Genomic DNA, 14,881 nt, shown 5'->3' with positions numbered 1-14,881 from the left:
ATAAAAATAAAATGAAGTCGGGCGCTTGGGTAGCTCACTTGTTAGAGCAGGCGCCCATATTTAGAGGTTTACTCCTCGACACAGTGGCCACGGGTTCGACTCCGACCTGTGGCCCTTTACTGCATGTCATTCCTCCTCTCTCTCTCCCCTTTCATGTCTCCATCTGTCCTATAAAAACAAAGGCCTTAAATGCCCCCAAAAAAGAATAATAATAAAAATAAAATGAAGTAAAGTGCAGTGAGGTGAAGTTACACATGGTGGTGGACTTTCAATGGCATGGGAAGCTTCTCATGGGAGACATTAGGTTTTATGAGGATTGCTCTGCTGGGTTTTATAATAAGTGAGGAATATTAAGCTACAGGACATTTTTCTCGGTTCTCATATTTTCAGATGACAATGTCCTGTTATGACAGCTAAACGAACTCAAGATTGGTTTCATGAACACTGAGACAAAACAGCCTCACAAATAACCAGACCTAAACACTCCATGCAAAGGGAAGTTCTGAAAGTGCAGACTGTAAAACAGATTTGCACCCCCTCCATCACTCAGAGAGCTGAAGGCTCTCCCCTACGGGATGATGAATGATCCAATATCTCACTGCACACAGCTCGGATGACAGCATTACAAGTGCACTGGTGTGGAGGCAGAGGGAGGCTGTATATATTTTGTACGAGGCACTTAATATTCATACATGTGCTGGTGTTTCTATTTTGTACATACATGCATGTGCATATAGTACCTTTTGGATATTGCGTTCAATGTTGAGTGGCAGGTTAAAGAGAAACTTGAAACGTTGCAGGACGTTGAGTGCATTGCGTGTGGAGTCAGCTTTGTCTTTCCGCCCCAAGACCTCCTGGAAAAGAGTGTCTGCAGTATTACTCGCTCCTACGAGAAGAAACACACAGAGAGAGAGAGAGAGAGAGAAAAAAAAAAAGAGAGAAGCAGGAGCAAATGAGAAACTGGGATACTATAAAAATAAATGTTCATACCACATTTCCTTTTTAATGTCGGCCTCTGGTTTTCTTCCTGCTCTGTAAGCTACCGGACACAGTGGAGACTGAGCTTGCTAAGGAGAAAGTGACAGCTATCTCTTAGTCCGACAGCTTAGTGGAACCTTTGCACGACTCAGGGGCTTCGTGGGTGGCCTCGGATGTGCCGTTAAATAGAAGAAAAAAAAATAGTTCTTCTAATCAAAACAAACCCCCACCCTCAAAACAAAATCCCTGAAGAAAGAAAAAAAAAAAACAGCATGGGACCCAACAGAGGAATATTTCACATTTTTCACATGCCAATCTGAGTTGTCATGAAACTAACATATGTATCCATTTTGTGATTGGCTTATTGGTGCTGCGTGTTTGACGCAGTTTTGGGGGTGAACGGTGGCCTGGTGCCACAAGGGCCCACAAGTCTGGGGCTGCGGGGTTGAAAGCCACGTCCGGTGTGGAGGTTTATTTTCTCTAGACTCCGGGAAAAGGACCTGCTTATTGACCCTCCATTAGAGGAGTCCCATTATCATGTACGAGACGAGAGGGTGGGAACACAGGATCTGCCGAGTGATCTGCTTGTTAAAACGGGGAAGATCTACAAAGGCGGCTGAACATACACAGTGTGCATGCGTTTGGTTAATGGACGGCGTATCAGTGTGCGATAAGTGTGGCAGCGCAGAGCATCTGTCTCTTCTCATAATGACTTTGACCCTTGTGCTCTGTGAGTTTTATTAGAACATCAAATCAACCCAAGGATACACTGTAAAGATAAGTCAAAGTAATGTGCAGGGAGAGAAATACAACCCAAAAAGGGCTCTTTTTATTACCTCAAGCTTAAAAGAAAACATAAAACGAAGACAAAGACAAAGGTTATTTAGAAATAAATATTAGGAAAAAAAAAGCCATTCAACAATAGACAAGAAAATAGTTTAAAGGTTTTGTAAATGTATTGTAGGATTTCAGGGTGGGCCTTCATTCTTGATGTATGTGTGACTAAATAATCTCAACTCAAAATCCACTTATTAGCTTTTTCCAACGCCAGCTAATGGAGACATATTGGGAGAAAGACCAAGGCTATTTACTTCTGACAACCAAGATCATCTTTTAACAGAGAACGGGAGTTACAATCTCCTCCCATGATGATGTGGCCAGTTTCAATCGCTGTGGAAGACGAATGAAGTTTTATTGGTCTGAAAAAGCCAGTAAATTAGCCTCGAGTTGAGATTGTTTTGTCACCACGTAATAAAAGCCCCGTATCCTATTGAAAATTGACCTCTGAGTGCATCTGTGAAGTCGCTTGAATGAATGACCTGGAAGATTTCCCTCTCTGAATTGTTATCTTGCGTAAAAAAAAGAAAACATCAACTGTAAAAAGTTGAGGTTTCGAAATAAATGAGCCAAAAGGGTGCGAGGATTTGAAGGGGTTGGGATTAAAATTTATTTTCTGACGGGTTGCTATAAAAATTAAACTGGCAGTATGAAAGGTAAAGCAAGATCAAAGAATGATAAAGGGTGTACAGAAAGTGACTTACTTTGCTAATTATACCGATAGATTTAGTTTTTCAATTTCATACAATTGAATGAAAGAAAAAGAATGATAAATCAATAAATTATTAAGTTATTTTTACTGACATACCAGTAATCAATGTGCTCCTAATTAATGATGGACACTTTAGGTTCTTCATGCATCTCAAGCCGACTGGAAAGATGTCCGACAACTGATAAGATTGTGGAATTAAGCATTGCGTCTAAATTCAAATCTGATTTCTCAAACCAGTTTGCGATACAATACACACGTCATTGTCATTAGCAACAAACTATCTAATAAAGCGAGACGTATCTGTATGTATGCAAGTGTGTCCGTGTTTGGGGGTGTGTTTAGGGGCAAGGTAACCTGCACGTCACATGCAGACGCCACATGCAGAACGCTTTCAACGTTAGCTACATGATTGCTGGATATAAGCCAGACACTGTATAGTATTAAGTTGCTGTGAGCTGTAGCCTACATTCACCACTTCTAACCAGAGGCAGAATATAACGTAATCTCTGAGGTTATTCTTTCACAGCGCTGTGCAATGCCAACCGGGCAGACACAGCAGTTTTCATCAGACTCACCCTGGGTCGGGTTAATCAAGTTTACTGCTAATTTACAACACTATTAACATTACCGTCGCCAAAATACCCCCGCAAATCAAATTCCCTACTTCACCGTTAACCGTCAAGCCACTAAACCTGTATGGAAATTAGCACCTCTGCTGAAATGTTACATTCGGTAACAATCATACGACACAAGACAACACCGCCTGTCTCTCTCTCTGTGCGCGCGCACACACACACACACACACACACACACTCCCTCTCTCTCTCTGCACACACACTCTCTCCAACTCTCTCTCTCTCTCTCTCTCTCTGCACACACAGTGCCTTTATGTGCAAAGATATTTTTGACCCAAAAACTTGAACTTGTACATTTGCAATTTCTCTTGGGGCTGGACTCTAAAAGATGCTTACTGTTGAGGATGTTTTCTAGTCGTTGGGTCATCGATCCCTCCACTCTCTCTGTACCATCCGACTCCAGCCTCTGGTGGATCGCTGCAACACAAAAGCCAGAATTCATTTGTATTGTTGGAAGAACTGTGAAGAAGGACTGTGATGGACAAAATACAATGAAATGAGAAAATCAGAGAAATAAGAAATGTTAGCATGAACGTTGAGGTGGGACGAAATGTGAAAAAAAAAAAAAAAAAAAAAAAAAAAAGCAGAAACCGGTTCTCTCCACTGTAGAGTAACCAACGTGTAATCCCCTGAGACGGGAACATTTTCAATTTCAGGAACCGAAGGTAAAACAATAAACAGGCCCTACCCCAGTGATAGATTGGAGATAACCTCGCCGGTTCTCCGCCCACAGATGTTGCTATTGAACCCAGCAACCCCCCTTTCCCTGTTCCCACGCCAACTGAGGACCGGACTTTGTACCAGCAGCGACTGTACTGGATCAATTCACCTAACCAAAGCCATTAACCGCACAGTTTTGTGGTCTTGGGACATTTTGAGCCCTTTGACCTGGCGGTAATGTGAATCGAAAATGTTTCAACTCTCTGAAAAATAACATTTGGGAGAGCAGCGCTGGAGGTCTGGATGCCAAAAAATGACTGCTCAGGGGAAGTGGGCGGAAAATCTCTGATGGCTTGTATCCATCACTTAGCATGAAGAGCTTTACGCGGGAGAGGGAATTTGAAAAGAGGGAATGAGGGGAGAAAACAGAGAGAGAGCAAAAGAGGCAGAGCGAGCGGTGTGGCTACCCCAGTGAATAAATAAATGGTGTGCAGTAGTGGGCAGCCGGGTGCTGAGAGGGGCTGGGTGCGTTTATTGACAGAGTGGAAGAGAGGTGGAGAAGGCTTAGGAGAGACCTTCTCATACATACTTGCGGAGCGATTCAAATATGCAACAGGCAGACATCTCAAGAATGAAGTTAAGAGACAGAAACATGGGGGGGGGGGGAATTATAACGATCCACTCATTCCTGTTCTCTCCACTCTCCCTGCCTTCCATCTTCTCCCACAACTACAAATGCTCGCTGTTAGCGGAGCTTGGAGATGGCAGAGGGAGCCGGAGGCAAAGTGAAGGGGGAGAGTTCTGTAAATAAATATGTGGGTCCACTCTGACAGACAGAAGCCTCAAGGCAGAGACCGTGGTATTCCTACAAAACACGCTGTTCAAACAGGCCGTTGCCCTAATCAGTACGGACGTCGCTGGCCCTTTGGTGGACCTCTCGCAGCTCGCCGACCGGCAGAAAATGCGGCCAGATGCAGGTTAGGACAAAGGCACGTAGACGTGGGAGTGTATACGGGAGAGCACAGGATTGATAGGGCTGAACACACAGGAAGACTGAGACACACACACACACACACACACACACACACACACACACACACACACACACACACACACACACACACACACACACACACACACACACACACACACACACACACACACACACACACACACACACACACACAGCAGGGCTGCTTCACGTCTCCCCCCGACCCCCCGCCTTGCTACCAGCTGTATGTCCTCTGCAACTGTCACACACTGAAGGGCTGGTGACGTCACGGCTAACCTAAACATCAGGTCAGAGTCCGGATAACAGACGCAGCCAGGACCTGAGGAAGAGCTGCAGCTCCCACTTCACTTCCTGGAACCGTTTAGGGAAGAAAAGAAAAAAAATGAATACGAATAAAAATACAGTGTCCCTGGATTCTAAAGCTGGAGATGTTTTGACTCCTGCCGGGGCCAGGGGCTCGGGGAATAGGCCCTGGGAATCTGGCATTTTTGGAACACGGTAGCCGTTCCGTTTCCTGCATCACTGGGAGACTTCCTGTTCACACAACAATGAAAAACCTCAAATTTCAACATTTTTTTGTAGAAACGACCCTGGTCTCCCCTGACAGACTGTCAGTCAGTCAATCAGAGCCGGAGCAGCTCTGTCTCAGAAACATGAGGCTTCACGACCAAACAGTCACCATGCCCAAAATCTTTCACCAGTCCGTGGTGGTTCACTGGAGTGTTTACAGGGCCACTTTTTTTCGTCACTGCCAAGAATTACCCTTTGCAAATAACTAAAATATTACATCAAACAAAAGATTAAGCCTATGGGGTAAACAAAAATGCCTGATTTCTGGAAACTAGCACAGAACTCTGACCACTACAAAACACCATCCGTCCTCAAAACTAGTAACGACTCGATACAAGCCGTGACACTTCAGAAATTCGACATATAGGTGCTTGTAGGGCTGCACAATATAGTTTATTTTTTTTTTTTTTTTAAATCATCCTTGTCATATCCACTGGCGCAATAACCATATTTTTTGTGTTAGTTGAAAGAAAATATCAGTAGAAAACTTCACTTTAAAATGGAACTTTTTTTAAGTGCTGCCTTTTATATTCAAATCAATGTTCAATTTCTTCAGTAAAAGAAAGTTGGAAATGGTGAAATTGTTTTATTTGTAAGTTCAACAAGCAATTAGTTGTATTTTAGCAGAATACTTAAAGCTGCAGAAATGCAGAACTGAGTACACTTACTACTGTTCATCTATCGCAAATAGTTTTTTTGCGATTTTCAACAACGGCATTGCAAATCGCATATTTTCCTCATATCGTGAAGCCCTAGGTGCTTGACTACATTATTTGAATGAAATGCCCATTTGTCCTCACAACATTCTTCCAACTTCCTACACCCAGTAGCATCTAAGGTAAAAAAAAAAAAAAAATAATAGTTTACATGTAGGACCCTGTGACTTCATGTGAAACCCATCCGAACCTGAGACGCTGTGTGAGTGATGCTGCCATACATCTCTGGGTCAAGCCTCAGATACAGCACTATGTACACTAGTCTGATCTGCACAGATTTAGGCTTCAATTCCTACTGAGCAATAAATACATGCAGTTCGGATTTTGAAAATAGCGTGTTGTCTTGATTTATGTCCCGAGTTGTCCACTATTCTTCATACATACTGTCATTTTAATTCAAATATTAATTTTCTCTTGTCTCTTATATTTGTCTCATATTTTATTTTTTGTTACACAATGAGTTAAGGGCTTGACGTTTTAAGCTTTTTCTTTTTTTCTCATGTAATCAGCCATGCACCCATCCAACTTTTTTTCTCCTGATACCATTACGATACCTCATCTGTGGATATCTGCTGATACGGATTCCAAATTTAAAATCAACATTTTAAAGTATACCACCTACTTTTATGTAAATGTACCATAAGGGAAGGTATTACTGTGGTGATTAAAAAATAAGCAGAAACATTTAATTGTATAATGACATTGACAAATAAACTGTATTTCATGTGGTTTTGTCAATCTGGTGGATAAAAAATCTGCTTAATAATTGATGGGTTATTTTGTCTAAATTTTAAAAAAAAGCCCAACTAGTGTCATTTGAAAAGATGCTTCTGCTAAAAGAATGGATGTTAATCTGGGTGCATCTTATTTCTTATACCATAAAGATTTGTAAATTAGTTTGAGGCCATGCAACTTGACCATGCTCTTCTGATCTGCCCTTTGGAAGCTCTTAATAATAAAACCCTCGCATAAAAAGTTGGCTGGAGCTCCCAGTCTTGTTCTTTCCATTTGCCAAAAGCCGACATTAGCTAACTAACCCAAACAGCTCTGTAATTAACAAGATGTGTGGTTTGCAGATGCAAAACTCTAAACTGTGTGCTTAAGCACAGAGTCCATAGTTCATTAAAAAAAGAGACATGGGATTTTGTTTTGCTATTTCTGTTGGAGATGGTTAGCTATACTGGAGAGCAATTAAGAAGCAATTAGCAGGGACAAGAAATAGAGGGAGGGAGAGGAACCCCACGGATATTGAAGTCAGAGTCTTACGTTTGCTCTAAATATTTTCTATCCGCCTCATTTCATTTCCCAGATTTGGCTTCTCCTCCCCGTTTCCACCTTGCCGGCAGCATTACACTTGCATTAAAAAGTAACTCCAGACTTCTATTAAAGTCATCAATAAATATCTCACATGCAAGCAGAAGTGAAAATAAACAGGAGAGCAGACCAAAATGTCTTGATGGTGATTAAGAGGGCTGGAAGCACTACAGCAACTTCTAACACAGCGAATTCTGAACAAGGAGAACACACAAGCACCCTGTTAATTTCTCTTCTTTTTTAACAGCTAATTTCTTTTAAATTTTCAGCTACATCTCAGGTGAGGTTCATTTAGAATGACTAAGAACAACCGAGACCTGCCAAAACGCAGCTGAGAGACAAAGAAAGGATTCACAGTTACTCAGACAGCTGTGCTAACTAGGCCTGGCAGCGAGCGGTTGCAGAGCTGGCTGCTAGCAGCATGTCGGCTGGTATGTCGGTTTGGCTGACCATACCTAGTGTAGAGAATATCTCCACTTGAGCTATCAATTCTGGGCTACCACTTCATTTTTTATGACTCCGAGCCAAATCTAAGCCGAGAAAGGATGTTGTGGTGCTGTAATGAGTCATGATGAGAAGGCAGGAGTCAGGAAGTTTGAAAAATGAAGTTGCTGGTCTAAATATGAGACAATGTTTTTTTTGTGGAAATTACATTTGAAAAGTGGGAGTTTCGAGGATAAAGTGAGTACCTGCAGAGTGAGCCTGTTCCTTCATAATAATGTTGTATTGTAGCCTTACTGGTAATGAGCTAGCAAGTTTATTGATGTTTATAATTAGCGTATTGGTTATAGTTAGTCAGCTCTAAGTGGTTAGTGAGCCAAGTTTAACCTACAAGGGATTCTAATGGCTCCTGTACATTATATTTAGTTGCCACAATAGAAAATAACTTAACAACAAATGAAATTAGTAGAAAGCATAGAACATCTTGGTCAAAAGGCACAGTCTGGAAAATTGCTACCAGCTAAAAACAATCTTTCCCAGCTCTTCCAAAAAGGCTGATCATAGAGGAGTGTCTGTTAGCTGCACTTGAAAGCACAAGCTACACAGACGTGAGATTTATATTTTGAAGCAGGATTCATAACTTCTTGGTCACCCGGCCGCACAAAGAGTAAACACTGTCATACTATCGCCTTACTATCAAGTTGTTACCAAACAGTTGCGTTTATACACATCCAGCAGACAGAGAGCAACGTTGTTTCTCTTAGAAATGATACAGAACTAAAAAGACCACTTTTGTTATTTTGTCTCAAATTATTTACTGTATTTTTATATAAATTCGACAATACATTTAGAATGTGTTAAACATGCTATATCTGCCTACCTTGTTGAATTCAATGTGTTCCTAAAACAAAACAACAGGTGTTGCAAAGCAAGTGGGGCATTTTATAATCAGGCCAATAGAGTGACTCCCATCCTGTCACACAGGTCATAAAGCATCATTATGCCCTCTTTCATAATCGTTCACAGGTCACTTGAGTCCATCCATAGTGTATTGCTTCCTCCATCTGTAGGGACTGTACATTTCCCATTGGGCCAGTGGGCACACAGTAGGCACGCTCAGTCTGAACGTGAGAATGACTCTGCATTGTTCCCATTGGTCATATTGGGTCTGTTATCAGCACTATCAGTCCTAATACTCTGGCCTGCATTGTGTTGGGCTGCTCCGTTTATTTAGATTCAGCCACTAACAATGAAAACATTGCCTCTCTCCCAACCGGGGCACAAACATACGGAAAGCAATAATAATAATGATGGAGGCAGAAAAGTATACGTATAAATAGTAAGGGGAAGTAACTGAGCGGCTATGGCGGGAGGAGAGAGTAAACAGACAAAAGTATGAATGATGAAGCGAACAATTGATTTGAAGTACCTGGCAGAGCGACAGCAGTCAGTCAGTCTTGGCTACCTTGAAATCTTTTTGGCATCTGGGAGGTTCATGTGGCCAAGTGTGTGTGTGTTTGTTTGTGCGTCCACTTCCAAGCTCTAGGGAGACTCGAGTGAGACAGGTGAGAGCTGATCTCATTTTGATGAAGGTGAATTAGCCGTGTTGTGGTTGGCGTGTGTAACTGTAGTACCGAGGGCTAGGAGGGTTTTCACACAGCGTCCAAATGAGCCTCTTTAATCAACCGCTGCTAAACCGCATGTGGAGGGAAAAACTCCAGAGACACGCACGCCTGCACGCTTTCCAAAAATCAAAAGCTCTTTTTCTGAGCAGAGATGAAGAGTGATGATTTTGAAGGCCGTGTATTAATTGTGGGCCATTTGGTGCGATTCCATAGCACACAAAAATGTGTTAATCCCTCTCACCTGCCAGAGCGTCCTGGGCCTCAAAGAACGTACTGAGGCCTCCTTTCACATAGGCCAGACTCCCCTCATTCTTCTTAGTAGCCTGCTTCTTCAGATTATTGGCCCCAATCTTCAACTGCTCAAAACTGAGGAAACAAAATGGTCATGCCATTATATTAGGCCTGCAACTTATTACTTTCATTCATTTGTCTAGGTAATTGTAAAATGCCCATTTCAAGAGTCCAAGATGATGTATTTGAATTGCTCCAAAAAAGCCAGAACCAACAAATGTTTGGTATTTTTGCTTGATTACAAGCAATGGATTGTTTTGACTTTTCTAATTGATTGGTCAACTAATCGTTTACATTATATTGAGAATATTTAGCCATTTGATTTCAAAAGGCATTTGCACACAAGCATCTATCTCAGAAACACAACCACACACAAACATGCGGCAAATGTGAGTATTTGTGTGTCTGTGTGAGTGTCCTGACTGAGTGAGGTTTCCTCCGCAGGAAGAAACAGTCACCCAGCGAGGTCCAAACAGAGGCCCCTGGTCATGCTGGATCCTGGGGTCTGGGTTACTGGAAGGCTAAGCTGGGGGAGAGGAAGCCAGGAGAGTCCAAAATAACTCTCCTCTGCCCTGACATGACAGTCGACGAGTCAACGAGGCTCGGGGCTTTTTGGGTCAGCAGACTGCCTCGTCTACATACCTAACTGCTCTCTCTAACGGACCAAATGACCATGTGAAGATTCAGCCAAGACACTATACAATCAAAGTGTATGTTAAAAAAGTATTGTCTAGACCTGCTCTATATGAAATGCGTCATGAGATAACTTCTGTTGTGATTTGGCGCTATATAAATAAAATGTACTTACGTACGTAAAACCAAGCATAACAAACTGTCTCTCCACTCTTTGTTTGTATTCTTTTCAACGTAGCCACTGCCATCTCCCCATCTGTACTATAGTGCTGCATTTAATCTATCATTTATTTTCTCGATTAATGGTTAATATCCATTAATTACCTGGAGCCTGTGTGGTTTTCTATGAGGTACCAGGTGGCAGAAAAGTTCTCACTGGTGAAGTCTCCACTCATTCCTGGAAATGTCAGCTCCATGTCTTTCTGTGGGATTTTGCCTCTGAGGAAAAAACAGATTAACAAAGATGATCACAGAAGAAAAGCAGGATAAAAGAAGAACTCGACTTTATGGAAAGATGTACAATGTACAGATAACATGAACATTAGAAAAACACCAAAGATCAAATTGTGAATAAGAAGAGGTTTTGGAAAAATAATTGTGTAAATTGTGAGATCATTTTATTTGTATGTGATGTTGGGGGCAGTGTTGTCCAGCAGGGGGCAGTGTGCAGCCAAAAAATACCCAGGCTGGGAGAGCTTGGCGTGGGAAGTGCAGTGTGTGACGCCTGGGTGCCCCTGGAGGACCCAGCACTCATTAGGGAAGCTTGATCTCTACTAATGACCCATGGCCTACACAAACCAACCCCCACCCACTCTGCAGTTACATACGCATATGTAGAAAAACCAACAGACGGACAGTACAGTATTAAGGTCTGTTAAACAGAAAATCCATACACTTGGTGACGTATGCTAACACAAATACATGCAAAAAAAACAGCAGCACTTAGTAGTTAGTACAAACACATACACACTCATTCGTTTATATGGCATAATATTATTTCTGCAGAGTTGTTGCAATGGTCAAATGACTATATCACAACAGAGTGAAAGTGCAAATGGACATACAACATTTTGGGCACTAAATATTATTATTACAGGTGGAGATGCTGCAATGGTTAAGATGAGAAACTAAGTGAAATTAAAAGCTTCAAATGTATAAATTATCTGTATCAAAGATAGACAGAGGTAAGTGTTATGTTTTTTTTTTTTTTTTTTTTTTTTTTTTAACCCATCAGTTATTTCTGTGTGGTCAAATTGTTTTTTAATGGTCAAGAAGTGATTGTAATTGAGGGAAATACAAGACAACTCAAAATGCTACTGGTGTCGTCATTTTTAATTTAGCTCAGGAGATACCAAACTAAGATGGCTACTGTCAGTCCCATACCACAGCTGTGCAACTTTTGCTCTTTCTAATATAATGATAAAGATTATTGGTGTCCTTTTCTGGAACTTCAAGTAGTGTGTTAGAATGAAAGCAAATGAGGCTAGCTGAAGGCACTCTCCCACTTCCTAATATCATTCACTTGCCTCTGGAAGTGACACACTTCAAGTCTCTCACGTGTGCAGAAGATACAAAGCAGACGGAGCTTTTTGCTTTTCAAGCTTGGCAGTTCAGCAGACATCAAGTGTTGCACTACATCATTATCCAAGCATTACACCTCTGACAGAAACCGATTCTCTGATCACATGTGACAGTTTCCTCTACAATCCTGGATTGGTGATGCATATCTAATATTACATGTATCACTCCAGTTTGTGTTAGCTCCTTTAATAAGTTCTTAGTAATCTCTAGCAGTATTTCACTTAAGTGTGCGGCACTGCTAAAACCTCTGAAACATCTGCAGAGCTGTGCAATCACACAGCAATCAACAATATTAACTCTAAACTGCAGCGTTGTCTGTAACAAGCAAGCTTACTTGGTTATACTGTTTGCGTTTGTTCAAGTTCAGAGTAAGGGAAAAATCGTGTGGAAATATTTAGTAACAACTAAGGTCTACGTACAGACTTTTAGTTTCATCTAGTAACTTTTTAATCTACATTTATGAATCACCTACATTATATCAAGGCCAAGTATGAAGGCCAAGTATGACGTTCCAAACAGCTGGTGCAAACATCTACAGCTGAATGACTATCCAGTGACATCACCGACACAAAGATGCGCACAAGAGCGATGCTCTTTTACTAACAAACTAAGTTAGTATTTTATTTTACAACTCTTCCTGTGTCATATCAACACGTTACTGTCAAAGGGAATTGTGTAGACTTTTTATGCTGGATGTTTAACGCAACCCTGGGAGACTGAGAGTGAATGGTACAGCCTGTTTATGGGGGTCTCGTCTCTGGCCACGAGCGGTCACTTGCCCCCGGCCCCTCTAAACCAAACAAACGTTAACCCAGAAATGCCAGAACCTGACAACACAAACTATACATCACAACGTTTGCACTCTCTGCCAGGCGCGTGGGAGCGCCACGCTGCCTGCCTGCTCCTAGGCGGTACACAACCATGTGTGTGGGTCGCTGCATTAGTTCTTTCCAAATCCCTTTCTATCGTCCGCCGTCCTCTCTGCTTTATACACAATTATACTGTTTCCACTCCCTCTAAGCAGTCGTTAGAGGCTGTTCAGCCATTGCTGTGTTGGCATAATATTTCAAACGGCTGCATATGGGGAGAGTTTGTTTCTGTTTAGGGATGTAAACCATGAGTCGATGACCAGAGCGCGTGTGTTTATGGCGGTGTGATTGTGCTGAGCGATGTTTGTGTGCGAGCGTTTGTGTGTTCTCCGTCCATACTTGTCTATATCGATGCCCAGTGGATTGCTGGGCCGCAGGGAGAGGGGGGAGATGCCTTTGTTGCGGTCGGTCCGCATGTCGTAGTAGTTCATCTCATCCACCCACACAGCAGACTGGTCCAGGATACCTGCGGGACAGGACATGGCAGGAGATGGCGTGACACACGTCAGGGAGCTCAACAACACATCCCAGATGTGCACTCACAATCACACACACAGACTCAAAATTACAAACACGCACTATTAAAACGCATGTATTATATTTTAATTTGAATTTACTTTATATTCTCAACATTGTAATTAAACAAGTGCAAATTCTGTCTCTACTCTGCATACACCACCATTTACATGTTCTGGTAAAGAGATCTACAGTGGCCCGAGAAATCTCAACGCACTGCAACTTCAGAACTACATGCAAAAGAACACAACACAAATAAATCAATAAAATCTCAATTTGACAACAAGCATTGCATTTAGGAAAACCTGGAAGTAAGTCAAACACAAGCCGTCAGAGAAACATGTTCACAGGTTTGACAACGCGTATAAAGAAACGGGCTGCAAATACCGACCAGGAGACACACAGTCCAGTAATATTGGAATCATAAAAACATATTGTTAAAATTTAAATAAACATTAGCTCATTCTCCAACATCATTGATGTATGGTTGATTTCTGCAGATCACACAACCAGGTGTGTTACTGTAATCAATTTTTTTGGCGAATGGGTTTCTCAATTTGCCTGTGTTTTATTTACTTGCAGCATTTTCTATCAATGTGATGTATGTGTTGCCAAAGCGGTGAAAAATAAAAAAAAATTATGTGCTTGTGTTTAGTCTATTTTAATGTTTTTTTTTTTAAATTTACAGTTTAAACAGTTTATCAATTTCTTTTTTCTTTTTTTAAAAGTGGTGAATCGCTAATATAAATAATTATTAGCTGCAGGGTAAGTTGCAACTTTTATCTGCTCCTATTTTCCAGGCTAGCAAATCAAATGTTGAGTCTGGTGAGTCTTACCAATCCTCTCTGGCCTGAGCAGTTTGAATGAGACTGTGGAGGTGCCGAGACCCCCGGACTTGGTGGTGACAATGATCTCTCCCTTGTCGTCTTTGGCTGGACCCACGCGGCACACTATCTTGCTGGCTGACATCCACTCGGCTGTCAGCAGGCAGTTATGGCCGCAGATCGACAGACCTGGGACGGAAGGGAGAGAGGGAAAAGGTGAAAAGGGTGAGCGATACAGCCACACAGTGACAGCACAAATAAACTACATGTAGCACACACACACACACACACAGTCTCTCTCTCTATATAACAAGAGGAGCTCACTCAGACAGAATTGGCATCTATCAGCAAGTTTAGTCAAACTGTCACCGGGGGCCAAAGTTCAAGTTGGGGTCACGATGGGTGTGGGTGGCCGTGACCTTCCTTCCTCTCACTCAGCTCCTTTAAGCTAACGTGTGTCACTTCAGTGCTAAGTGGCCCATTACTGGCACAATGTGCACTCTGCCCCTACATCTGTCGTCCTCTTTTTAAAGCCTCTTGAAAACTATTTGGACACTCGAAGATAGACACGGGGATTACTGTGACAGTTCCGGCCGAGGGGATTCCGAATGCTTCACGTGTGTATAATCAAACATCATAAAAGCCTGTGAAAGCTGATGAACAAATA

General features: G+C 42.0%; 1 protein-coding gene across 1 annotated transcript in view; it reads right to left on the bottom strand.

Annotated features, from left to right (window-relative positions):
• The window catches only part of exoc2 (exocyst complex component 2), a 57,727-nt gene that overhangs the window by 25,623 nt on the left and 17,223 nt on the right, over positions 1-14,881 (bottom strand). Inside the window, exons 3-8 of the mRNA XM_028588178.1 lie at positions 14,227-14,403; positions 13,214-13,340; positions 10,749-10,862; positions 9,742-9,866; positions 3,499-3,579; positions 741-886 (exon numbers count right to left, since the gene is read on the bottom strand). Coding sequence (XP_028443979.1) covers positions 741-886; positions 3,499-3,579; positions 9,742-9,866; positions 10,749-10,862; positions 13,214-13,340; positions 14,227-14,403 — 770 coding nt within the window. The remainder of the gene's footprint in view (positions 1-740; positions 887-3,498; positions 3,580-9,741; positions 9,867-10,748; positions 10,863-13,213; positions 13,341-14,226; positions 14,404-14,881) is intronic.

This window comes from Perca flavescens, chromosome 9 (assembly GCF_004354835.1).
Source record: "Perca flavescens isolate YP-PL-M2 chromosome 9, PFLA_1.0, whole genome shotgun sequence".
Lineage (NCBI taxonomy): Eukaryota > Metazoa > Chordata > Actinopteri > Perciformes > Percidae > Perca > Perca flavescens.
Note: the sequence above shows the minus strand (reverse complement) of the source record. Positions and strands in the feature narration are given on the sequence as shown.